The sequence below is a fragment of the Sabethes cyaneus genome, chromosome 1 (genome assembly GCF_943734655.1).
Source record: "Sabethes cyaneus chromosome 1, idSabCyanKW18_F2, whole genome shotgun sequence".
Taxonomy (NCBI): Eukaryota; Metazoa; Arthropoda; class Insecta; order Diptera; family Culicidae; genus Sabethes; species Sabethes cyaneus.
In genome coordinates, this window is record NC_071353.1 from 69,766,304 (window position 1) to 69,793,683 (window position 27,380).

The following is a 27,380-nucleotide window of genomic DNA, read 5'->3' on the forward strand; positions in this document are numbered from 1 at the left end:
ATGTCTAAATCGGTCATCCAGACGAGAATGGTCAATGATTCGCTTCTTCAGGATTTTTATAGAGGTATAGCATGTTATATTGAATGATGTGCAAATCAAACAATGGTCACTCAGATCAGTGAAAACAGTTTCATTTACAACAATCTCAGTCAAGGAGTCAGAGCAAGCAACGTTGTCTAATATATTGTTGCTGCTAGACCTCGTTACAGAGGTATTAGTTATTCGTATATTGTATGTCTCAAGCAGTCGCATATATTCACACACAATGTTATTCGAGGTGATGTTAGTCGGAATGTTCATATAACCAGCTAAAATATTTCTATCGTCGCTGTTCGACGTTGAGACTATCCTTTCAACTTCAAACAAAAACTTTCTGGAATCAATAGAAGGAGGCCTATAGATTGCATGTAAGTTAATAGCTTTTCCCCGTGATTTCAATCGGCAATGTAAGTGATAAAGAACAGCCACGTAGCCAGAAGGGGGGGCCCGGGGGCCCAATTTTGATTTTAACTGTTTTATGTGCATATTTTTTCGTTCAGAACCACAATACATTAAATGTATTATAATATATTATAGTTATAACCAATAAGATATGCATATAATGTATTAAGAGCCAAGATAGGACTCCTGGCCCCCACCTCTGGCTACGTGGCTGATAAAGACCATCTATCGTTATGTTTCTACACACATCAACATCTAGTTCACTATGTACAAAAACAGCCAATCCTTCACTAGAACTTTCTTTGCAAGAGAATGTTCCTTTATATCCGTCGATGTTATACAAATTCTTTCGGTCAGCTTTAAGCCAGGTTTCACTCAGTACGATAACATCAATTAGATCTTCATACCTATGCAGAATCTCTTTTAGACTGTCGAATTTAGTCATTTATCCCTCGCATGTTTAACTGGAGTATTCGAAATGATGAATCTGCACCATAAGTATGTTTATTTTTGATCAAATCTTCAATGCAAATATAGCTCTTATTACAATACACTAGTTGAGCCCGAATCTTACGATCCGGAAAATATAAATGTCTATTCAGAATTCCGAAGACTGTGGATACATTCCATTGGCCAGTGTTTGCGAAGATGTTTAATCTTTGTATTAGTTCTTTGAGTTCTTATATTGCATAATATAGCTCTAAGAAGTTGTACCTAAAAGAGTCATAGCCGGAAACTGAAACAAATAGTTTTTATGGTCGTATTGGATTTAACTGAATAAAAACTTCTGGCTGTTTGCAACATTTATGTAGTTTGATTAGAGTAAAATGTTGCTTAGAAAATTCTTGATCGTTTGCTATCATTAACTCATTTTTTAAAATTTTGCGACTTGGTTCGGTCTGATTTAACACCGATATGATATCGCGACAAGCAATCGAGTTGAGTAGGCGAGTCTAGCAGTCGAATCAAGCAATCGAGTCAAGCAGTCGGCCCGAGCAGTCGAGTCGAACAGTCAAGTCGAGCAGTCAAATCGAGCAGTTAAATCAAGCTGTTCAGTCAAACAGTCCGGACGAGCAGTTGAGTTGAGCAGTTCAGTCGAGCAGTTTAATCGAGCAATTAAGTCGAATAGTCCAGTCGAGCAGTTGAAACGAGTAGTCTAGTCGAGCAGTCGAATCGAATGGTTTAGTGAAGCAGTCGGGTCAAGCGGTTAAGTGGAACAGTTGAGTCGAGCAGTTCATTCGAGTAGTCGAGTCGAGCAGTTCATTCGAGCAGTTCATTCGAACAGTTGAGGCGAGCAGTTCATTCAAGTAGTCGAGTCGAGCAGTTCATTCGAGTAGTCGAGTCGAGCAGTTCACTCGAGCAGTCAAAGCGAGAAGTTCATTCGGGCAGTCGAGTCAAGCAGTTCATTCGAGCAGTCGAGTCGAGCAGTTCATTCGAGTTGTCGAGTCGAACGGTATATTCAAGCAGTTGAGTCGAGTAGCCCAGTTGAGCAGCTGAGTCGAGCAGTCGAGTCGAGTAGTCAAGTCGAGCAGTCGAGTCGATCAGTCGAGTCGAGCAATCGAGTCGAGCAGTCGAGTTGAGCAGTCAAGTCGAGCAATCGAGTCGAGCAGTCGAGTTGAGCAGTCGAGTCGAGTAGTCCAGTAGAGTAGTCCAGTCGAGCAGCTGAGTCGAGCAGTTTATCGAGCATTTGAATCGAGCAGTTAAGTCGAGCTGTCGAATCAAACAGAAGTCAAGCAGTTGAGTCGACCAGTTGAGATGGCCAGTTGAACCGAGTAGTCGAGTCGAGCAGTTTAATCGAGTAGTCCAGTCAAGCAGTTTAATCGAGCAGTTAAGTCGAGTAATCCCTTCGAGCAGCTTAATCGAGTAGTCTAGTCGAGCAGTTGAGTTGAGCAGTTGAGTTAAGCAGTTGAGTTAAGCAGTCTAGTCGAGCAGTTGGGTTAAGTGGTTCAGTCAAGCAGTTGAATCGAGTAGTTAAGTCGAGTTGTCGAATCAAACAGTTAAGTCAAGCAGTTGAGTCAAGCAGTCGGGTTGAGAGGCTAAGTCGAGCAGTCTAGTCGAGCTATACAATCAAGCTGTCAATTGAGTCGAGTAATCAAATCGTGTAGTCTAGTCGAGCAGTTGAATCGTGCAATCAGGTCGAGCAGTTGAGTCGAGCAGCCGATTCGAATAGTCCATTGAGAGCAAATTGGAGGTACGCTATGTAACGCTAACGCTATGTAACTCTATGAGGTGCAACTACATTACTTTTGCTCGTCTTGAATGTAATCTGGTTATGATTGGTGTGAGCAGGGCTTCGACCGATCCTTTTTTTCTACCGCAGTCACACCAACGCGCATTCAAGTTCACACCGTCCGTTTAGAGGTGGAATACGAATGCTATGCATAACACAACTGGCATTTTGCTCAGTCAAACGCCGACTGCACGCTGCAGAACGAACGGCTTCTAAAACTTTTTGACATTTTCGTTTCGATCAAGTTGCCTTTACCGTTTGGAGCAGCGAATGACTGCAAAACAGTCAAATGACTGGCAATCACCTTCACCACGCTACGAAAAGCAACCGCACAATCGTATGATTCAATACTACAAAAAAACAACCACTACATGTGCATGGAAGAAGTCGGTCGGACTCCGTCCAATACAAACGAATATTTTGCTTGCGTCGGACCGACGTCTGGGTGACAAACTTTTACTGTGAGCAGCCGATTTGGAGACAAAAAGAGAAACGAAAAAATACTTCACCGTATGCTTCCAGTCAGTTTGCAGTTTATATTCTCAAAGCGCAAAGCAAAACGGGAGATCGACTGTTTGCTTTTGCTGAGATGCCGCATGAATTGTACGACGGCAGCAGCGCAAGCGGCAGTTTGACTGGATTAAAAAAACGGTCAAATGATCGTTCAAAAATCGGAGTTTGAATGCGGAAAGTTCGCATTCACGGCAGTCACATTCAACTTGCGATCCCTTTTTAAGCCCTGGGTGTGAGTCTTTGCTTTTTTTGTCGGAAGATTTGACCACTGCGATCATTATTTTGATCTATTGTGGTATGATTCTTTGCTTAATGTGGGCGATTATTCCCACGAAAATACATATCGCGCCCCTTGTTTTGGCGACAGACATAAGCCTCTTATATAAATAGATTATTAATAATAAAATATTATACAGCAATACAAAATTCCACAACTAACATTAACGTTTCGATGGTGATCCCACAGGCGAGGAAGGGATATCCGTATACCCTAATGTGAAACGAAATGTGAAATGATGTGCTTGAAACGAAAGTACAGGCATGTGAAAATCGGTATCATCACGGACAGCCAAGCAGCACTACTGGCACTCAAGTTCGCCAAATGCGTGTCCAAATTAGTTTGGGAGTGCAGCACAGCATTGAGGGTGCTCTCCCGCCAAAACAAAGTTTTATTACTTTGGGTGCCCGGTCACTGCGGAATCGAGGGCAATGAATTTACTGAATTTAGCTAGCAAGACAAGGATCAGCTCAGAAATTTATTGGTCCTGAATCGTTTCTGGGTACCTCTACATTCGCCGTGAAAGGCGAACTGATGACATGGGAAAGGCTAGAAATAATATCCCGTTGGAATCAAACACAGGGTTGTAGACAAGCCAAACAGTTTATCTACCCAAACCATGCAGTAGCTAAAAAACTACTTCATTTAACTCGTAGTGAACTACGCACAATCACGGGACTCCTAACAGGACACAGCCCCGCTCTTTATCATTTAAAGAATATCGGCAAGGTATCATCCGACACCTGCCGCTTTTGTAACTCTGAACCTGAAAGTTCAGCGCATCTGCTCTGCTATTGCGGAGCTCTTGCATTATCAAGGCACAACTCCTTAGGAACTTTCCTTCTTACTCCATATCAGGTATGGAGCCTAAATCCCAAAACGGTCATTGGCTTTATAAACCATGTAGTACCAAATTGGGGCACAGGATTACAACTATCCCGCTCAACTCCATCAATGAGCATGAGCTCCATGGGTATGAGCGGTCCGTAAACTGTGTACAGCAATCGGGGCCTGCCACAAAAGACGATCATTAAGACTGTCGCAGTGGCCTTTTATCCCAATGCCCTTCTGGCATACAAAAAAACCCTGATGTGTTCCTTTGTCTATTTGATCCATTCTTATCCAACTTTTCAAAGTCAGCACGATTACGGATTACTGCCACTTTCGCCTTATCAGTACGATTTGCAAGAACCACTCCATAATGACCAGGCCAAATGTACTTCCACTCTGCAAGTTCCTTTTGTTGGCGGACTTCGGTCAACAGCTTCATCCCGAATGTTGTTAGCTCATCTCTAAAAACTATTCTCCTGGCAGGGTTGGAGAATGATTTGTCGATGTCAAAAGAAAGTAATTGTCACCGAATTTTCTCCTTAGCAAATATATCCTCCTTGATCTTTTCATTCTTGAAGCATACTTTAATGGGAGCTGCTTTACTATCATTTGGGTTAGAGTTTTTTACTACCAATCGGCGAGTTTCCACAATTGCATCATCCGGTAACTGGCAGCCAAGCTTATCAGTAAATACCCGAACTATCTCTGTTGTGTTCCTACCACTTTTCGAAGGAATTGCCAGTCTGATGGCGATTTTGGAGATAGCAGCCTGATTAGCTCGATCATGTTCTCCTTCTAGGTAGTCAACACGATTCTTCAATGATTCCTGCTCTACACTCAAAATAATCCACACATAACTAATGGCAAATTTTCATATGAAAATCCTTATGATTATTATGTGCCACATATAAACATAATCCGCCCAGAAGTATGCATGAAAATTATATGCATATGAATAGTATGTGCAAATTTTAAAGATAAATTTTAAAAACACATGAATGGTAACTGTAATGGCACATAAAGTTCATTTACTGTGCACATGGCAAAATCTATGTGTGAAACACATAGAAACTATACGAAAAGTTTTCTCAGTGTACTGATATCGATTGAACATTCGTTTTTAGTGAGCTGTGGTCTGCTTTCAACGACTTTTGCTCGGACAGTAGCGTGTCGAATTTCTCCGACAGGAAATTTTGGAACTTTTCTACTTCACCTATTTCTTGTTTAACCGACTGCATCTCACTTTTGGTTTCACACACCTCTAGTAAAACTTGTCCTAGATCGTTCAAAACTCGTGATTCTGCATTAGCATTAGTGGTAACCCGCTGGCAGAAATTACAGCATTCCATAGAGCAATAATAGAGTTGCTCTCGTAGTTTCCGGACTGCATTACCTTTAACATTATTGCACTTGAAGTGCACGGATTTTTGGCAATATATGCACTCAATGACCTTTTTCAAATCCTTCTCTTCTTTATCGAATTTCTACATATCACCAGTTCTTCAGACATGTTAGACATTTCTTATTTGTTACTGAGCCGCACAGGTCACTACGGACACGAAGACAATGCACTTGGCAGATAAAAACCTCCACATCAACAACAACAACACTCGTCGGTCTAAATAAAATTAAATATTTCACCCCATTTCCCACCCCATTGGGATCCGTAACGCCTGAGCAATATAGTAACTGATCAATTCCGATCGCTCAGGTACCGACTTTTTGACTAATTTTAATGTATTTCCCCACAAATGACTGATATAATGCCTATGTTTTCAGATTTTTTTCATACCTCAAGCTAGATGTGTGATGAGGGATTTTATGTTGCCTAGTTCCACAGAAATTCGTTGAAATTTACAGTACAGTTGGTACTTATGAGTTAATTTCACAGATGAATTAATCATGATCTTAGAATTCTAGCTTATGGTTCATGAAAATACGCCATGAATAATAATCATCATATCATGAACTTGCGGTACAAAGACAACACGAGATCCTGATTTTATATTGCCTAAATAGCAGTTCAGTAATGATTTCACAGCAATTCAAACCTTATGGTGTCATGATTTTATATATGGTATTGGAATTGGACTTATTTCGGAGAACCCTAAGTACTTTTGGACGTTTGTTAATACGAAGCGTAATTGGGGGCTTCCGTCCTCAGTATATGTTATTATGTAGTGCATTTGCTAAAACGTGCACCCTCACAAATGCAAAGTGCCAAGGATGACCAGTTTTGAGAAATTTTTTCCGCAGTTTCGGAGCGATGTATCATCACGAACATCTGTAGCCCAAACTAATGCGAAGGTGGTTGATTTGTCTATTCTAAAATCATCATCAGATTGGGCGAAAAGTGTTATGATTTTTAGTTGGTTCACTATGTAAACTGAAACTGAAACCGTAAACTGAAAGAAATATTGATATTACGCCAAAAATATAGACTTAGCGAAGGTGAGAGTCGAACTCACAGCTCTCAATCTCTAGTCGAGTGTGTTGTTTAACCAATTCACCACTAAGCTGTCTTATTATAGTATTAATCTCTCACCTTATATGCTTTAAGTGTTCACGAGTGAGTGAGTTTTACAATGATAACTGAGTAAAGTTTAGATCAAAATTTTGTGATATAGCTAATGCGAACCGACTAAGAGAACGAGTTTCTGAATATATTTAACAGACAGTTAAATTAAGACACGTCGATTTCTACCTAAATGAATTAAATGTGTTGGTGTAACAAAGATTCCTTTCACTATTAGGTGGTTCAAATCGGGTTTTTGGTAAAAAGTCATAAATTTCCTCAAAGTTTTATCAATTAGAAGATGATACATTCCAACACATAGTAACATTGTGATATATTATTTACAAAGCAAAGAAAAACCTAGGGATTAAATTCTATTCCGGAGCTTGACCTTCTGCTGTTTGTTCGACAGACTTCGCAGCTAGTTGTTAAAGTACAGAACACTTGCGAGGCAAGTGCAACGATCCTATTGGTTCTTACAGCCTTTCCTTGTGGAGATTCGAACATTCGACGACTAGCTTGTTAGACTAGTTCATCAGCTCATCAGTAACTAAATAACGTACAGTAATACTTCGATATAAAGCAACTTTATTTTTATTTTTGTTACGCTATATCGAAATTAGGTTATATCTTAGCTTAGCTTTAGCTTAGGTAGACTACCCGTAGTTGCACTCCGTGATTGGCCGAACCAGTAAGATTGCACAAAGAACCAACTGAATGGTGCTTGGGAGTAGCATGCCATTCTTATTGTGCAACTTCTACTGATTCAATACTTTGAAGATTGACCAATAACGACGCCGGCCACGACCAAAAGGCTGTACTACATGGGAATAGGAAGGAATATTAGTCCGATACTTGTTGTTGCTAGAGACCATGGGTACCACTGCATCTCCACAAGTATCACAGGATAGGATTTGTTGTGTTAGTAGGGAAAGGTACAGATCAGGATTCATCATGGCAGATGATATGATTCAACGAAAAAACGCGCGCGTCAGCGATTAGATTTAATCCATTACAAAAACGTTTCTGCGATCACCATTTGAGATTGTCGTTTAGAGAGCGCGTGCGGCGTATTTGGTCCTGAATTCGATTCGATGATATAAATATTATGCTGTGAACATGTATTTCTGCAAGTAAAACTGACTAGTCGTGCGCGAATCCAATGTATGGACGGAAAATATTATATCCGTCTTGTTAGATAAAATTGATGATTTATCAAGAAAGTTTTGATCATTGGCGTAACTAGGGGGGGACATTTAGCCCCCCCCCCCCCCTAGAAAATTTAGGCTGGATTTTTTAATTTAAGAAAAAACTATAGTTAGATAACTTTACATAATAAAAACCTAAGAGTAATTTTTATATGCATCGCAACTTAAAGTTCCTATGCGTCAATGTACATTTAATCTTAATATGCAAGGAAATAAAATGGTCGAAAAAATGCCGGGGGCTATAGCCCCCCCTAGAAATGAGCGCTAGTTCCGCCAATGGTTTTGATTTGATTAAACATTTTCTAGCAAATTCATGATAACGCTATTGAAGAGATCATCAAAATCACGCGTTCTAATTCGTTTACGAACCGTTACATTAAAAACTTTAGACTGAAAACTGATTTGATTGTAAGCCAGCGTAATCGTAACGGCTTCGGAAAAATTTTGTTGTCAAAGTTTTTTGCAACGAACGAGGCACGAAAGCAAGCGATGCTAACCTTGCAATAAAATGCTCAGAATCTGAACACCTCAGCACCATTAACGAAAATTGAGAATAATATTTTGTTTCATGAATGATTAGAACAAAATAACTTAAGAACATTGACGAAAACACTGCGAAACAGTTTAAAATTTTTGACGATTTTCATGAAGATGTAGGTAATCACACAATGCTAATTGACTCACCATACCTAACAGTAAAAATCAGGAACAGTGAAGCCAATTAGATATTTCTTGCAGCAAATAGTCCCTAAGTTGATAAGCATTTCCTCCTACCAACGCAAATATGTAGAGATATAGCGCCCTACACGCGTACTATATCGAAATTAGGTTATATCGAAGCAAAAACGAAAATTAATCCTAGTCGAACGGAATTGATTGCAATCGAAAGGTGAGCCTTTCAAACCGTTAACTTTCAAATTTTATAGATACTATAGTTGGAAAGATACATTAGGAAATGCGAAGAAGCGAAGTGTGTGTTAAGATTTTGTTAATAGAAATTTGAAAATCTGAATGACGGAATTGTATTGGAACTTACAAAATTTTAAAAATAAAAGTAACTTTCACACAGTAGCAATACGTGGTCATACGAAGTTAATGCAGTTATTTTTTATTGATTTTAAAAAATAACGTTATATCGAGGTGAAAGTTATGTTACATATATTGAGTTACGTTAATCGTAGTTACTTTGAAACGAGGTTGCTTTATATCAAGTTATTACTGTAGTAAGATGAATTTTTGGAGGTGCACACAAAATAATTTTCACGTTGAAATTATGGGAAAAGTTATGTGAATATTTTCCATCCAACTTTTCCCATGCCATTTACGTGAATTTAACGTAGTTTGCATTAGTATGCGTGCATTTACATGGAAATCAGATAGATGTATTGTATTTTCCAATATAATGTTCAACTGAACGTCACGTGGATTATTTTGCGTGTGCGGTGTGTGTGTCATTCGTAACTCAAACAAGTATGGATGACTAGGATACCATCACCTACCATTCATGATGCCAACTTCTGGATGACTATAGTATACTTTGTTAATTTGCATACTTATGTGTGTTAATCCAGTGCATCGTAACGTTTGTCCTGCTGCGGACCAAACATTTCAGGCCTGTTAATCAGGTTCTTGATAGCAAACAATCTAGTTACGTAAGCTCGTTAGCGTGATTGATTCCATTTATGACATGATTTTCAAAACGTTACAAATCAAAAACAAACGCTTGTTAAGTACCATGCAGTTGATATTCCTACACGCATACAAAAAATAAACCATTTCAGTGAATATCGTGGTGAGGTAAGTGACATAATTTTTCTTTCTAATCTGCTACATATATTTTTAAGTAAGAAAAACACTAAATTATCTGGCATTATAATCATGTAATAGGTTTTGCTCCGAGCTATTAATGATAACAAAGGAAATCTGTATCTCCTGCGAACAATGGCTCTAAAACAAGAATCATTAATCTGTTATCAATCCATTCATATTTATAACCACTTCATGACCGATCAATACTGTTTGTTCTTCTTTTTCTTTTCTCTTTTTTAATTCTTCTTTCAGGAGTTAAATACAAAAATCAAAACAATAACAACGACAACAACTTTGGACTAACTCATAAGAAATTTGTCAACAATAGTCTCAATAATAACCAAATATCTGTTCCATCAACTAAACGAAATGTTAGTAACAGTAGATGTGATACAAATGACTCTAGTATTGGGAATGGTAGTGATAGTAATTTTATTAATAACAATTATGCTTCATCAGAAAATAATATGATAAATTCAACTATCGACAACAGTGAGGAAATATTAGATTTAGGAGATTTGGACCTATCTCAACTGCGCTTATCAAAAAAAGATTTACAAGCACTTTCCAGCATTACCCCGGCACTATCACAGAGAGTACAACAGCAGTTACTAGCTCAGCTTCCTCCTCAACAGGCCAAAAAATTATCCAGAACACTTTCCATGCAAAACGGTAATATTACCCCTAATACGAATATTTCCTATAGGCGTAGTATCAGCAGTAGTACAAGTCGTACAAAGGATTACGATATTAACCATATGTGCGAATCAAGGGACAGTATCACACCAACAAATGATACGGTTGACGATACCTTATGCGTACAAAATCGAGATTTAAGTAAAACAGATAGAAGTACAAGGAATTCCATCAATGCAAAAGACGCACCATTAGTTTCTAGCTATAACGAAGACCTTGGGAAATCATCTACCCGTTTTCCGTATCTAAACGTAAGCCATGAACGATTTAACAGTTACGAAAAGTATACGCCATATTCAACGAATTATCACAACACGTTAGAAAATGAGAGAAGCAGATCAGTGGAGGTTGACAGAAGATTTAATAATTACGATTCTTTAACATCCCGCTCATCTTGCCTTAGCCCTACTAACGAGTACTGCCGGAGACCACCGAGTGGTTATATTTCTCCACCGCCAGCATCGTCGTCTGGTTATTCTAACCAAAAACCAATTAGACGTGTATCCAGATTTTTACGACCAGACTTTTTTAATCCACCGAAGGAGAACTATGAACAAAACACACTAAGAAAAGAATTAGAGACACAACAAGTACTACGAGAAATCCGAGAAAAGAGTCGTGAAAAAAGTATCGATCGATGTTTCAGTAGTGATCACGGCAATGACGGCCCAGATCGCCTAAGTTATTTCATTTCTAAATACGGAAACTTGAACACAGATAATAATAACTTAATCGACAAAGATCACGAGAAAGACTTATCAAAGCATTCCCTTAGTACACGTTCACGTCGCAGCACATCTATAACGAGGGAGGAGTATGACAGAAACAGTTCGGCCTTGAATGCAAACAATTCATTTGCTAACATAGTAGATGACCTTCTCAAGGTATCAATTAATCAAGAAAGTGCAGATGATAGCAAAACATTGCAACATTCAAATGATGAAACAACTACAATTGTCCCTATTTCCGAAGCGATATGTAAGATGCCTTCAGTACCAAATGCTAATGGCACATGTTCGGAATGCAATCAAATCTCCGTCAATCCAGTGGATGAGTTTGTTGACAATAATAACGCACAGGGGAAACAAACCACAGAACCTGCTACCGTCGTTAAAACAGTGAAAGTGAAGAAACTTAAAACTAAATCAAAATTAGAATCCGAAGGAAACTCTGGAACAGCAACTGTGAGAAAAATTAAAAAGGTAGTTAAACCTGTTAATCCATCTCTAGAGGAATTGAACAACGCAAGTAATAACGTATGCGATAACACAATGCCATCTAAAAAGGAATCCAAACTTACTAGGCCAAAGTCATATCCTTCGAAGGAACCCGCAACTTCTATGTCAACTGCTACCATTGACACGGCAGTTTCCAACAAAAATTCTTCAGAAAAGAAGGAGGAGATCCTAGATTCAAAACTTGTTCATATCAACACAGCAACAACAAGTAAAATAGCGAGACCAAAGAGTTTTCCAAGCTCCAAGCTAACACCACCAAAGGAAATACAAATCCCAAAAAATACTTTGGATAATTTGACGCTCTCTGCAATCTCAGAAAAAATAGAGAATAAAAGTCAGGTTGATACTGATAAGTCTGCAGAAGTCACTGCATCAATACCAGCTGATAGTCCGACTGTAACACCTGTAGTTACTAAAAAAGTGCGCAAAGTAATACGCATAGTAAAAAAACCCGTGGCTTCGAAAAATAACAATACCCAGAAGGTTGATAGTACTTCCGGAGGTTCTGCTGAAGTAAAAGAAACAAATGGAAAAAGTGTAGAAATAATACTTCCAACAGCAAAAGAAAAATCCAAATCTCCCGAAAAAAAGGTCAAGCAAGGCTTTTTAGCCACTATTGGACAAAAATTTGAAAAGTTCAGGGATTCCAACAAAATAATGAAAGATAAGAAAAGTAACCCAGAAATTAATGAAACGGCACTAGATGAAAACTTGAAAAAAGATGACAATTGTAATATAGTGGCGAAAAATGAAAACAAAAAATGTCATAGTGACGGTAACGTACTTACTCTTGCCGAAGATGGTCCTGTTACTGAAAGTAATCGAAAATCAAGAATTGATAAAGTGATAAAAAATCTTCGAGATATGTCAGTTCCAAGGCCACCAGTAATCACAGAATCAAACCTCATCAAAAGAGCTGTTAGTGTTGAGGAAATGCCCGGAACATTTAACAAACGCGGTGTTAGTAAGGTACTTGGATTTTTCAAAAAAATCGAAAAAGAATCAAAAAATAATAAAGTTCTTAATACCAAGTCATCTAGTCACATCAACACATTAGATGCCACTTCAATGATTCTGGAACCTACTTCTACCAAATGCACGATTGAGTCAACGGTTGGAGAAGATGTTGTGAAGCAAAGGCCCAAATCTGGAAGTTTTGTCAGTAAAATTCACAAACCATACAGTGGAACTCGAAGCGACACAGTGCTGACTTTAACTGAGCAGCCAAGTAAGTCTAATATAAAACCAAACGGAGGTATCAAAAATTTAAAACAAACTGGCCAAAACAAATGCCTGGATTGTTACAAAGTAGACTCTGTCAAAAAAATTCCATCAAGGCATTCCTTAGCAACTGACACCAAGCATCTCTTGCAGGACGAGAAAGCGCGAGTAAAATGTAAATGCCAAAGTTTAGCTCTAAATATAAAGCAGCTCAACGATACCAGTCATGCTATAAATGCTAATAATAATTACAGTTATCCACCCCCTCTACCCAATGAAATGTCGCATAGTAATTTAGTCACCATAGGTGGAACAAGTACAGTAAACAACAATACTCTAAACACAAACATGCTAACGCCATCCTACGACAGTATCACCAATTACTCCTCTGGATCCAGAAGCAGTCCTTTTGACGATTGCAACTCTTCCAGTACATTCATGTCACCATCAGAAGAAAACGAACTTTGCTCTGATAACTGGTCAATCTCATCTGATGATCACAACAGTGTGTTTACCACTTCGAATTCCGCCTCGCGAATGTCCAGGCTTACTTATATGAACTCTGTTTCTCCGGTAGATAACGATTCCGAAAGTGTTATAGAACGAATCCGCAGGAAAAGTTTTTACTCTCGATTCAATGACAAAAGGCTGAAAACAGTTAGCGCTGCCACAGGAACTGGCACCCTAAAGGAACACTATCGTGATCAATATCTTTCCAACTGTGGGCAACCATGTAGCCGATCAAAAGAGTACGGTAAGTCTTCCGCTCTTGCTAGTACAGATCGAGAAAAAAACAATTATGATTATTATCGGTCACTATCCAGGACACCAAGTGTAAGCATGAGAAACTATTCGAATTCCTCTAATGGATATTCCAAACCTTCGACAAGCAATAGTGACTATTATCATCATCATCACCATCACTACCATTACCATCTTCCTAAGTCTAACTCGTCACGGAAACTAAATGTTTCCAGTCACGATTGTGCAGATAAACTTAACTATACCAATACCAGCAAATCCTTTTTGAGAAATACGTATCACGAGACGTTGTCACCAACGTATTATGCTACATACCAACCGAGACGGTGTTCCTTATACACCAACAATAGCACAACTGCTAATATAACTTCATCCTCTTCATCGATAGCCCTAGATACTACCAATATAAACAAAGAATGTACTGCAGGAGCGGCAATTACATCTTCTTCTTCTACTACACTATCCGGTTCGGAAGGTTTCGCTACATTAAATAAAGGATTACGTAAGACTCGGGCGTACGACAATCGAAGCATTTCATTGCTAAATTCTTCCGCAATCAGAGAGTCATCTTTTGACACTACAGGGACTCCCAGGTAAATTATTCATTTGACTTTGATAAAAAGAGATAATATTTGAATCTTCATTGATACATAACTACTCGGTCATACGAAAACAAGTGCAATTTGAGCACTTTTACGTTATCAGCATTCGATTTTATTGCAAGTTCCTGAAATTGATTCAATACACCAATTGCATTATTTCTTCATTAGTTCAAACCAAAAATTTAATTTCATAATACCATTGATCAAAATCAACCTAAAAAACGTAAATAGCGTTAGTGTTAGTGCTGACCCTTTCAAAAGACTCTTCAAATACTTTGTTCGAGATACGGGGTTGACTGCCGGTATCGAAGGGTTACTTGTCCGCGACCGCGACTGGCAGAAGGGCCAGTAGTGAACTTCGGAATTTTCTGACCGTAAAAATATCACATTTACGGGAGCTTTAACTATTTATTGCTCGTCACCTCAAGTGATCAGATTGTACTGCCAGTTTCATTTGCATGACGATCTAAAGATAGATTCAGATAACAATGATTGCCTATCTGTAACAGTGGCTCTGTCCTACATCTCTCTCTGTATCAACTATCTCGCTTATCATCGATAAGTCTTTAATGATAGTTGCATTTGACGTGTTTTTAGATCATCATATAATTAGGGTAAGCAAATTTAACAATAGTGTAATTAGAATTTAGTTGTAAGCAAATTTAGATACTAAGAAAATTGATTTAATGTAGCATTAAGCTTTAAATTTAGTTATAGATTAAGTTGTTTTATCTCTATCTCCTACATTCCGGCCCCTTTGAAATATTAGGTGTATTTCAACTATTTTATCTACTATTTTATATCTGCTAATCAATCTTTGATTTTGATGGCATTGTTGTTTTCATTCACTATTTGACGGTGCCCCTCGTTTCCGTCTTGGTTGTATCCAATGGCTTGTCTATTGGTCTATTGGTGTTTCTCTCTCTTGGCGCTTGCGGGGATGGTTCAATGTACTTTGATGCAGTTAACAACTGCACGCAATATCGCTCCAGTCAAGGGATGTTTAGCAATGATGCAACGTTGCGACGCTCCTCGTCGTTTTCACCGGCAAAATAGAAGACCAGGTAGATCATACGGGGTTGGATTAAGTAATTGGAATGATAATTACCTGCTGAAATTCCAAAAGCGCAGCGAGCAAGTAATAGACTGCTCTAATGATCGATGGTTGGCTGGATGACTTCAGTTGGCATCGAAAGCAAAGCAATTTTTGCTATAGGTACTGGTCGCACGATGTTGTTAGTGGTAATTGAGTTAACTATTCCGGTATTTTCGTAGTCTTGTAGTTTACAAACAGCTCACGTAGAGTAGCCAGGCATTTGAGTGCGATCAAACAAGCGGCGGTGAATAGATCGCTCATAAGTTTAATGTGCACTGGTTGTGTAGAAAAATATACAAGCATGGCCACATACACCTTTGTTGGAGCGTGTCTTCGGATTGGCGGTCTTATAAAATAGGGTCCACAACAGACTACTTCGCAAACAGGAAATGGGTGACTGGTGGTAACGCCAGAAAGTGGCAGAACAGTAATGCTCTGAATGCTCATTCCTGGTTTGAAACGAACACGAGTACGGCATTTGTGGTAAATTTGGCGTACAAGATTTCTTGCATTATGAAACCAATGTTTTTGTCGGATGGGTGCTAGCATTGATTGCGGACCAGCGTGCAGTAGAATTTTGTCGAAAAACGTTGCTAGAGTGGCACTTAACGGATGTTTTGCTTTTTCGGGTAGTGTGGCGTAGGCTAAACGACTGCTGACTCGAATGAGATCCGTTGAATCCTTCAAGCGTTTAAGCCATTTCAGTGTGCTGGGCTTGCCAAGACGTATACTATTAGCAAAGTTGTTGCGTTCGTCCCAGAAACTATCTCGCTGAGACATACAGCGTAGTGCAATATCGGGTAACACAAGTTCATCAGTGTCAGGTCTATGAGATGAATCAACTGTTGAACGGCGAGGAGTGAGCTTAATGTAGCTCGCCGAATTGAATTGACGAACGATGAATTTGCGCAAATTTTGGCTATGTTGGAGACAATGCGCAGTAGTTCGCCGTAGTCCTGAACAGTCCGGTTGTCGAGTGAATGAACGTCCATTTAAACTACTTTGTGTGGTAGGCATGGTGAATAATGGAACGTTTTGGCTTTCCGTTCTTGTTTCGGCTAAACTTTGCGATGTTGGTCCGGAGATCGTCCAGCCGAAGAGGGTTTCAATAACTTTAGGGTGGCCTGAACCCAGGGAAATGTTCTTGCCTGTGTGCAATTTCCAATATGTTTCTCCGCCTATAACAACATCTATTTGGCTGGGAGTCTAAAACTGTGGGTCAGCAAGAGAGACATTTGGAAGATTCCACATCATTGGTGGGTGTTTTGATTACCAAAAACTTGAGCTTCGTGGAAAATGGATAAACTTTAGACTTGACGGTTGCGGTTATTGTGCGCTTTACCGTTTTTATGGACTGACCAATTCCCGCAATATTAACGTTTATTTTGGATTGGCGATTGTGGAGCAGATTGGCAAGTTTCTTGGATATGAAATTTGCCATTGAGGCGGAATCTAAGAGTGCTTTAGCTTCATAGGTGTGTCCATAATCATCGGTGATGTGAAGCGCAACTGTTTCCAACAAAACTGTACTGGGGTGAGACTGAACCGGTAAACTAACTTAAATGTTGGGAGGCCCTGCCTTTCCTGGGAGTGCCGACGATGGCGGATTCGGTTGCTGCTCTGAAACAGTCGCTGTCACTATTGGAGTAGAGGAATTCCAGAACGATGGGAAATTATCGTGCAATAACGTATGGTGACGGTTATGACACACACGACAGGTGAATTTGGATTCACAGGTTTTTGCTTGATGATCAGTATGGAAGCAATTCCAACATAATTTGTACTGGGAAGTCAGTTCGCGACGTTGACTGACCGGCATTTTCCTAAAGGTTTCGCATTGGAACAAATGGTGATTTCCGGGGCACGCGACACACGATGGCACTGGTGACTTGCTTTGGGAAGCAACATCATTGGGTACAGTTCTTGAGGGAAAACTTATCTTCTGGGTCTGGTTTGCACCAGGTACTTTAGCGTAATTAGGTTGGGAAAGTTGTAGTAGATCTGATGCAACAGATTTCTGTATGCGCACCTTTTGATATAGGAATTCTATTAATCCATCGTAGCTGACTTCTTCCATTTGACTGCTTTGTTCCTCCCAGGCTCGCAATGTTGCTGGGTCGAGCTTGTAGCATAAAATGTTAACCAATAGAGTGTCCCAGTGTTGGATTGGTTCCTCCAGCTTCGCTAAAGCTTTCACGTGGCGTTGGAATTCATCGATTAGTTCGTGCAATTCCTGAGCGGATTCTCTTTTCATTTGCGGGAGATCGTAAAGTGAACTAAACAGCTGCTTTTTCAGGAACCGACGATTGTCATACCGTTTTAATAATGCATCCCACACCGATGCATAATTGTCTGCCTCAATATCGACACTTTCAAAAGGTTTTCGTGCTTCATCTTGGAGAGATTGCAGCAGATACTGCAATTTTGCTATCGTGGGGATGTCAGCGTTTGAGTGAACCATGGAGCTGAATGTATCCCGAAACGACAACCATTTTGTAAAATCTCCATTAAATTTTGGGAGATCGATTTTAGGCAGTCTTAAGTGGAAGGTGTTGGAAGCGGTATGTGGCGCGGGCATGATAGACGTATTGAACACCGTTTGGTTCAGGTCGGGTGCTCTTTGGGAAAGCAAAAATCCTTTCGCTACAAAATAGCGCGTTTCCAGATCGGATCGTTCAATTAGATGGGCATCTAACAGTTCAGCATCGTCTATTTTTTCAATTTCACTCTGCACTTCATGGAATTCCTGGTACATTTTGTCCAACGATTCCAAACGGACGAAAATCTGGCAAGCATCACGTTCATTATCGTAACGTTGAACGAATTTTTCCACTGAATCGCGTACCACATATACTGCCTTTCTAGCCACTAGGAGTTCAGTTAGCCTCTTCTCGGTTTTCTTGTCCGTGGGCATTTTGCAAAAACGATCGCGGAACGAAATCGAGTTTCTCCTTCCCGACGCGGACGATACGGTTTAATCCTTCCCGACGCGGACGATAACGAGATACTCCTTCCCGACGCGGACGATATCGATTCAATCCTTCCCGACGCGGACGAGAATCGCGGAATGCACCACAAAATCGAGTCTTAGCGTTATAAAGCTTGGTTCGAGCTCAGAATGCGGTCTCACTTATTGTCGAAGTGAACCTTATTTGAGGCAACCACAGCTTTTGATATCACAAATCGGAACTTTCTTTGATCAGCGTACCCAAGCCACGCTATCAGGGTACCGCGAGGAAAAATGACGCCAACACCACACAATTGAACAATAGAATTCTATATCACACAATACGGTATAGAATTTGCACAATTGCACTTTCAATGGATCTTTGTCCAATGATGTATTGGACCTTTGTATTTGCGGTCGCTCAAACAATAACACTACACTATGTCCTTCCGCGGGGGTGTCCTTCGATCCGGTTCGAAGGACCAATGTTCGTGATACGGGGTTGACTGCCGGTATCGAAGGGTTACTTGTCCGCGACCGCGGCTGGCAGAAGGGCCAGTAGTGAAGTTCGGAATTTTCTGACCGTAAAAATATCACATTTACGGGAGCTTTAACTATTTATTGCTCGTCACCTCAAGTGATCAGATTGTACTGCCAGTTTCATTTGCATGACGATCTAAAGATAGATTCAGATAACAACGATTGCCTATCTGTAACAGTGGCTCTGTCCTACATCTCTCTCTGTATCAACTATCTCGCTTATCATCGATAAGTCTTTAATGATAGTTGCATTTGACGTGTTTTAGATCATCATATAATTAGGGTAAGCAAATTTAACAATAGTGTAATTAGAATTTAGTTGTAAGCAAATTTAGATACTAAGAAAATTGATTTAATGTAGCATTAAGCTTTAAATTTAGTTATAGATTAAGTTGTTTTATCTCTATCTCCTACATACTCTTTCATTGCTTTCGATAATCCGACAATCAATTTGTCAGTGTCGTTTTGACGCTTCGTCTTGTTTACATTACTGCATAAATAACTGAAATAACTACGGACTGTTGGTTTCAGATTCTGACTTTGAGACTTTAGTTGAAGGAGTATTAGAAAATAGCTCTAAAATATTTTTTTAAAGAGCTGGGTCCCTAGAAAGATCTCTACATTCTCTTTATTATCAATGCATAGAACAATTTCTGTTCGATTGATGCAAATATCTCCAAAATCCATTGAAAATTGGCTGAGTTATAAGCGTGCAAAACGTAACAAGTTTTCGTTATATGTTTATACCTCGTACTTTTAAAGTGCACCTCAATATATAGTAAACAAAAACATAGTTCTACGTTAAAATAATCTATAATTTATATGTTTGCGTTTAAGTTGTATCTTTCATTTCTAGACAGATCCAGTTAGAGGAAATAAGGTTGAAACATGTTACGTGCTCCGTTCTCACTTACCCCGTATTCACATTTGCACCGGCGTGCCTTATATATTGTGTCTCCAGCAGAAAATTGGACTTCCGTAAAAACGGCAAACGATTATACCTTGTTGAGGTGCATGGAAAGTTCCGAGGTAGCAAAGATATATATTTTTGGATAGAACTTCGTGTAAACTCAATTATCTGAACAATTTTAGGCGAAATTATAGCAAACTTATAATAATTGTGTGGTAAATACATATTGTAGGCACCGAATAGATGAATCTAAGCGTACTGTCGATAATTGTAAGCAGTGGGCACCATTCAATTGTCCTAGCGTTATCGAAACATTAGTATTCAGCCCAGATTTGAACCCTTTTGAGCATCTTTTGAAATAATTTCATTTCTATAATGAGAAATCATGACTACATGACTATAGGGTACTTGATCCAATAGTTGTGGTAGTACCAATAGTTGCGCTACTATTCATTATTAATGCATATTTTCGTCACCGGAGCATTTTAGATAAAACAATTACATTCATTATATAAAACAGGTTTTTAGAAGTATTGGTAGTTAGACTACACCATTTAAAATTATAGCATTATTTGCTAAAATGCCAATTTTCCAAAATCCAACGCGCAGTTGGAGCGCACAACTATAGGTGCTCATCTATAGTTTTGCTACGATATTTTTTCACTTAGCAACCTAGCAATGGATATGGAATACCACAATTAAAGGAACATCAAACTTAATTAAGGAAACATTAGCGCAACTGTTGGTACAATATAATTGAATCGGAAAATTCATTTTTTCTTTATAAAGCTTCTCGTACAACGAAAGCAATTATCTTGCCTTGTGACAAATACCTTGTATTTGATAAATTTATATCCCACAAGCATTAATTGAAGCATATACCTCAATAAACAAGCAAAATGAAGTTATATTGTGCTTAGTAGCGCAACTAATGGATCGTCTACCCTAATGAGAAATGACTTAAAACGAGCCCTTGTGAAAAAATGGTTAGCAATTCATAGAGGGATATTTGAAAAATAGTTAATTTTATGCCAAACAGATTGAAACAGGTCATCGAGAATGTAAATGGTCCTACAAGGTAGTAGTTGAGCGAGAAACGACATTTATTTTGACTAATAAGGCTTATACAAATTTGAAAAAAAGTTTATGTCGCCCCCCCCTCCTTCAAAAATTTTCGAAATTTGAAGGAACAAAAAAATAAATTATCGAATATGTGCAGAGTTAAAGCAAGAATATGGTTAGTCTTGACCAACTTTCATTCACCAACTAAACTATCTGGTTCCTGCTGCAAGTCACAGGCGACTATTTTGCTTAACCTTTAAGTTCCCAACGTCGAAAATTGTGGTGCTTGCAATCAGACGTTTAGCTCCATTTGCTTTAAATTTGGTTCCATTTTAATTCAACTTGTTTTAAAAGAACCGAATTAGATTGAGGCAAGAATCAATCAAACAATAGTTGAGTGAAAATCGGTACCGCTTCTCCATCATAGATACTAGATAAGCTAAAAATAGAAATACGACAAATTAGACACTCCGGAATATCAGCTACAGTTGGATTTCAAATTTGGCATGGTTTGATTTTGGCAACAAAATTATTCGTTTTTGGCAACATAAGATATTTCACTTCCAAAAATATGCTTAAATATCAATCAGCTTCCGCTTACATGCTTTAAATGATGCCCTGAGTATGTTCATGAAAAAAAGTTATGTGGTTTCGAACAATAATATTTTTATTGCCGTAGGACTAAGTCTTACCGCAGGATATCAATAACTTATTTGCACCGGACGGATAGCTCTTGTCGGACTTTTTAAACATAAAATGGTTGCAATCGTTGATTAATGATATTTAGTCAACTTCTAAAGCATTTACATTAAATTTTTTCGTATCGAATAAGGGTCTCAATTTTGGCAACATAGACGACACGCACTTGTTGCCAAATTCGAAATCTTACTGTATCAGTGCTTTCGGGCTCCAAATTCGTCGTTTTATTCCGTAGTGTTCAAGTACATACAATTTTGGATGTAAGGAACGTAAAATACAATGATACAGTTTTTTGCTATGTATTAGATGCATGCAGAAAGTGTCATGAACTGTTCGAAACATGAAATTTTCGAAAAGGTTTGCATTCTTAATATATAAAGCTTGTTTGAAAACAAGCATCAACTGAGGCATGGGCTGATATTCATGACTAAAAGGTTGACCAAGAAACAAGCGGTTTCGAACGTAAATCCTAGTTTCAGAGATTTCTATTCTTGAAACATAGTGGTAGCACAGCATATGCGTTCCAAGTGAAAAAGTTGTAGAGACTTAAACTGCCATTTTCACACTAGGGGTATTCACGTAGCGCTTGCTATGTTACGTATACGGCGTGTTGCGTATTTATGCTGCGGCTACTCGCATAACAGTTCCAACTCCATAGAAACCGGAACTTTAATGCGAATATTAGCGGCAGTATATACACGGAATACACCGTTTACGCAACATAACAAGCTCTACGTGGGGCTGGTATCGAATGGCCGAAACACAAATGGCCGAATCACGAATGGCCGAAATCCAAATGACCGAATTCCAACAACAGTCACAGAAGGCCGAATCGCGAAAGGCCGAATCACTAATGGTCGAATCACGAAAGACCGAATCACGAATGGCCGAATCACGAAAGGCCGAATCATCCCGAAATGCCCAAATCAACAACATTTTTATTGCTCATGTTGTAAGACCTTACACATTTTGAATATATTTTATCATCTATTTCTCTCCGCAAATTTGAAACATCCCCCTGAAAAACCTTTAAAATTTTCCCCTCTATTTTGTGATTCGGCCATTCGTGATTCGGCCATTTGTGATTCGGCCGTTCGTGATTCGGCCATTAGATATATTATGCCATTTGTTATTTCTGCCATTCGTAGGTAATCCGTTACGTGAATACCGCTACTATGATTAGATTACGATACTATTTCATGGTTACCGAATTCTGAACTAGTAAGCGACACGGATTTGGGTTATTAAAAAAAACTAACCGAGTGACACGCAAGTCCAAAGAAAAATTCAAATGAAGGTCAAGTTATACGTTTGTTGCTCTTTAAGGGGATCCTGTGGCAAATACTGTTATCAAACTGGTTCATCTCTACCAGAGGATGCTTACTTTATGTGGTTGGGTCAAAAAAAATTTAAAGTTTGGTTCGGTTTGAACTAAAATTTAAGTACTGTACAAAATTTTTGTAATAATTTTTTAAAAATATGGAAAAATAAACGCTGGTTTCTTCTCTTTAGTTTAGTTATTAAAGGTTTGATATTATTTTTCCTGGAGCCGACCGCCCCCCCCCCCCTTCAACAATATTTTGAGATCAGGACATAAACTTTTTTCAAATTTTGTATAAGCCTAATTAACTGTCCGAATACTTTTTTGGCTGCACTTTTAGGCAATTCAAATTATATGTAGGGTAAGGTGGTGCAGAATGCACCGCTTAAGCAAAACATCATTTTCCAGAGCAACGGCGTGTTTGTTCCACGTTTTTCCAATTCTAGAAGACTTTGGGATCTTTTTTACACTTACTCCTGGTGAAATTTCCTAACAAAAACCAGTATTTTTTGTTATTTTTGACGATTTTTGGCAAGAGTCAAAATCATTATGTGAGGCAGAACGCCAAAGCCCGTGGACAAAACGCACCTAGTTTGCCCAGCTAGGCGTTAAACGCAACCAAAAAATTTATCATTCAATCACGTGTTAAATAAACTCCTAAAACTAGGCTGCCGAAATGGCGAAAGCGTTCGTTATAGCGTTTGTTGCAAACGCTTGTTTGCTGGGACATAATGGGTTCATATCTCAACATAATTGGCAATAAAATTTAATCATCTAATTTTCTCCAACTGATGTGTGATGAAATATTATAAGTTAAACAATGTACAATTAGGTTTAAGGCAAATTCTAAGTCCTATACAATACATAATATTGCTACATTTTTAATAAATAATCCGAAACAAAAGATGTACTGCAAATTAAAAATATTTATATCTGTTCGATCCCGCTGTGATGCATTCTGCCCCTGTTTTGTATTTTGAAGTTTTTTGCAATATATGTGTAAAACATGCCTAGTTAATGCCGTTTTTGTGATGAATCATCGAGTATGACAGTATATCAATTAGATAGACTGTATTTATTATGAAATTTGCATACCGACTAGTGGTAAAAGCTTAAGAGAAAACCGTGATTTCTTACATGTGGAATGAGATCGCGGATATTCGCTTGTTTTTATTGGATGTGGCTATGTTTGATGCTTTTACATGCTACATAATTATGAATTAGCTTGTTTTACACCAAAATAAAATGCGCATTCATAATTTTACCAAATAGTTTCCGCGTTTTTAAGCAATTAATAGCATGGGCCATTCTACCCCCACGGTGCGTTCTGGACAGTCTTCCCCTACTCTATATCTCTAAAACAGAAAGCTTTTCACCTAATTTTTGTTGTACATCTAAACATTTTTTTAAAAAATATGTAGGTATTATTATTCTTTGCAAAAATCCTGCACAAAATTATTAAAAGAAAAATTTATGCTCTGCTGTCCGAATACTTTTTTGGTTGGCTGTATGTTGTATACCACGGAAGACTTCATTTTACATTGAATATAATTCTTTTCGTCAAGAGTAACTTTTCAAAAGGGCGTATCTAGAAATGAGATTATTTATTTTCGAACGCATGTCTTGAAAAATACTTGTTTGATCAAAATGACATCAAAGGTAAAATTGTATTAAATTTAGGGTATTTTCACAAAAAAAATACACTGAAACAATCATAACAAAAATCATAAAATGTAAATTATCTCAAAACTATTCTCTCCAATTAGCTTCATTATGTTTAAGAATAGCTATTTAAGAGAAGCTATTTATTGGATTTTTCTAATACTTAGAATTTAAAAGGATATTTAAAATGTGACAACTTTTCCCAGATCTTTAAATTTTACATTTTTTGGAAAAACTGAAACAAAATCAAATTCTACGTATCATTATCTCATATAAACTTTTTTCTTAGGCACAGCCGTTCGCAAGTTATTGCAAATTTAAAATATAATTTGTATTAGGGTCATTCCACGCGAACTGTCCGAGGCCCGTGTAATCGAGCTTCTCAGATTTGAACAACCTCATTTTTGGTCAGAAGTAAAAATACGTAATTTGATGTCGGTAGGTACTTCCTCCGATTAATGAGAGTACCTTTTTTTAAAGAAAAGAGATTTTTGTCAAGTCCTCTGGAAATTAGGTTCATAAAGAAACTATTTTCACATTTTTCTAGAAAATTATCCAAGGAATCCGTTTTAAAAAATACGTTTTAACTCGCTTTAAAAACTGACAATTAACAATTTGCTCTCAATAAATACAGTTTGATCTAAAAAATCCAACCCCATCAAAGCAAAGCAAAGCCTAGGTGCTACATTCCGTTATCGAAACTTGACCTTCTGTTTTTTTATACGACAGACTTCGCAGCCAGCTGTTAGAGTGCAGGACAATTGCTGGGCCAGTTGCTACGATCCTATTGACTCTAACAGCCTCTCCCAGTCGAGATTCGAACATACGATGACTGGCTTATTAGGACAGCGTCATACCTCTGAGCCAACTGGGAGAAATATCCAACCCCATCATACTTTGCAAATCTTTTTACATAAGAATCACTCGTTATCACGAGGTTTTCATGTAAAACCAACTGCAAAATTACATCTTGAAGCAGTAACTCTATGCAATGTAAAAATACTGTACTCCATTGTTTGTATATATTAATGGTACACGGAGAATAAAAATGTAGTTTCAACCATATTTATGGTTGTTTTACGCACAAACAAATATTTTGTTTTGTTTCAAACTGAAATGTATGATTGAAATGAAAATATTTATTGTTATATCAATGTTAAGTTCAAATTTGAAATTTCTTTACTTTTAATTCAAAACTGTTATTTTCTTGATTCAAACAGAATCTCGTTTTGAAACAACAATATTTTCAGGTTGTTATAAAAATCTTTTATTGAGGTTTAAATCAACAATCATTTTGTTTGAAACAAACTGGAGCTTTTTCGCTCCGTGTAACTGTAGGACAAAGATCGGATAGCGTTGCGTAATAATGACGCATAATCATAGAGCGATAACTAAAGACTAATTTATTTACAGTGTGACACATATGTATTCGAACAAAACAAAGTCATATATTTTTGTAAATAAAGGCTGTTTCGAATTTTACTTTTAGAAGTTGTTTACCCATAGATACAGAATACATCAAGCAATCATTACTCTATTGAATCGCTTTTTGCCTGGATAACACGCTTCAAACGCTAAAAAGCGTTTAAAAAAAGTTGTTGCATGCGGCACGCACTACTTCCATCGGAATATCATCCCATATCCCATTCCATATCTTAAATTCATCCAAATTATGATATTTATAAACTTTGAACTTCCGCTGCATGTACCGCCATATACAAAAATCCAGTGGATTCAAATCAGGAGAACTTGGAGGTCATTCTTTTTTCTATATGAAATCCGCCGGATTGGCTTTGTACCACGTCTTCACAAGATTTGCAGTGAGGCTGGAGTTCCATCGTGTTGAAAGCATTCGTATTTTCAAAAGAAATTCCCCAGGAAATGTAAATAAACTGTTATTTTGAGTGGCAGTGCTGCCCAATCCTTTAATACGATTTGAAAACTAAATTTACATTTTTCTCTTAACAAGTACAACTTGATCTCAAAAATTGCAACTCTGTAATTTTTGGCTTTTAAGCAAGTAGCCCCCGATTTCTCATGTAAAACTCAGGTCAAAATTACATCTTCTTGGAGCAGTGAGTGCTTCTTGCAGCTCTATGCAATGTAAAGGCACTTTGCGTTATAGTGCAAGCATGTATTCAGTATGTATGTAATAAAGATTCGGATTTTATTCGGATTCCTTGGATTTTTTTTAAATTATGAAAATACGCGGATAAGTTCTACGTGTCTATTTTTACGCGTAGTTTTGGATTTTACGCGGTTTTTACGTAAATTTTGGAATTTGCAAATTTCGAGATTCATGCGGTTGTGATATACGCGGAACGTATCCTTCGCGTAAAAAGCGCCTTGAGTGTAGTTTCATTTTAAACCTGATATTAGGCCGTATGAATAAAAGATATAGAGCAAATGCTCCCATACGATTTAAACGGGAAAAGCAAAGTAAACTGTTTTATTCATACGGCCTATTGATTCTAAACCGGATAAGCAAAACAAAATAAGAGGGCTTTTTCTTGCAAAAAGGAAGTGCTCCCATTAACCGAAGCGAATTTCAACTGCCGCCAAATTTGAGATTTTTACTTACTGTCTAAATCTAAAAAAAATTAGTTTAAATTTAAACACGATCTCTTCGTGTGGAATGAGCCAAAATATTTCAAACAATTTTAGTATAATATTACAATATATTTACAGGAGTGGCCAGCTAGGAAAGTCGTCAATACCTCGGCATCCCACCAATGTCTGATCGTCTATCTTCGAAAACTGCGATATTTATTACATTTTTAGTGAATTACGCCAAGAAGGC

At 38.0% G+C, this 27,380-nt stretch overlaps 1 protein-coding gene and 1 long non-coding RNA gene across 2 annotated transcripts; one reads left to right on the forward strand and one right to left on the reverse strand.

Annotated features, from left to right (window-relative positions):
* LOC128745799 (probable serine/threonine-protein kinase DDB_G0282963) lies at window positions 1–27,380 on the forward strand. Its single transcript, XM_053842875.1, has 3 exons — window positions 1–64; window positions 10,077–14,334; window positions 27,269–27,380. The coding sequence occupies exons 1-3, from the start codon at window positions 1–3 to the stop codon at window positions 27,318–27,320; spliced, it is 4,374 nt and encodes a 1,457-aa protein (XP_053698850.1). The 3' UTR covers window positions 27,321–27,380.
* LOC128733162 (uncharacterized) lies at window positions 14,388–14,748 on the reverse strand. The gene is made up of 3 exons (XR_008411871.1): window positions 14,618–14,748; window positions 14,541–14,557; window positions 14,388–14,468 (listed from the first exon to the last, which is right to left on the reverse strand). It is a non-coding gene; the product is annotated as an uncharacterized LOC128733162 (long non-coding RNA).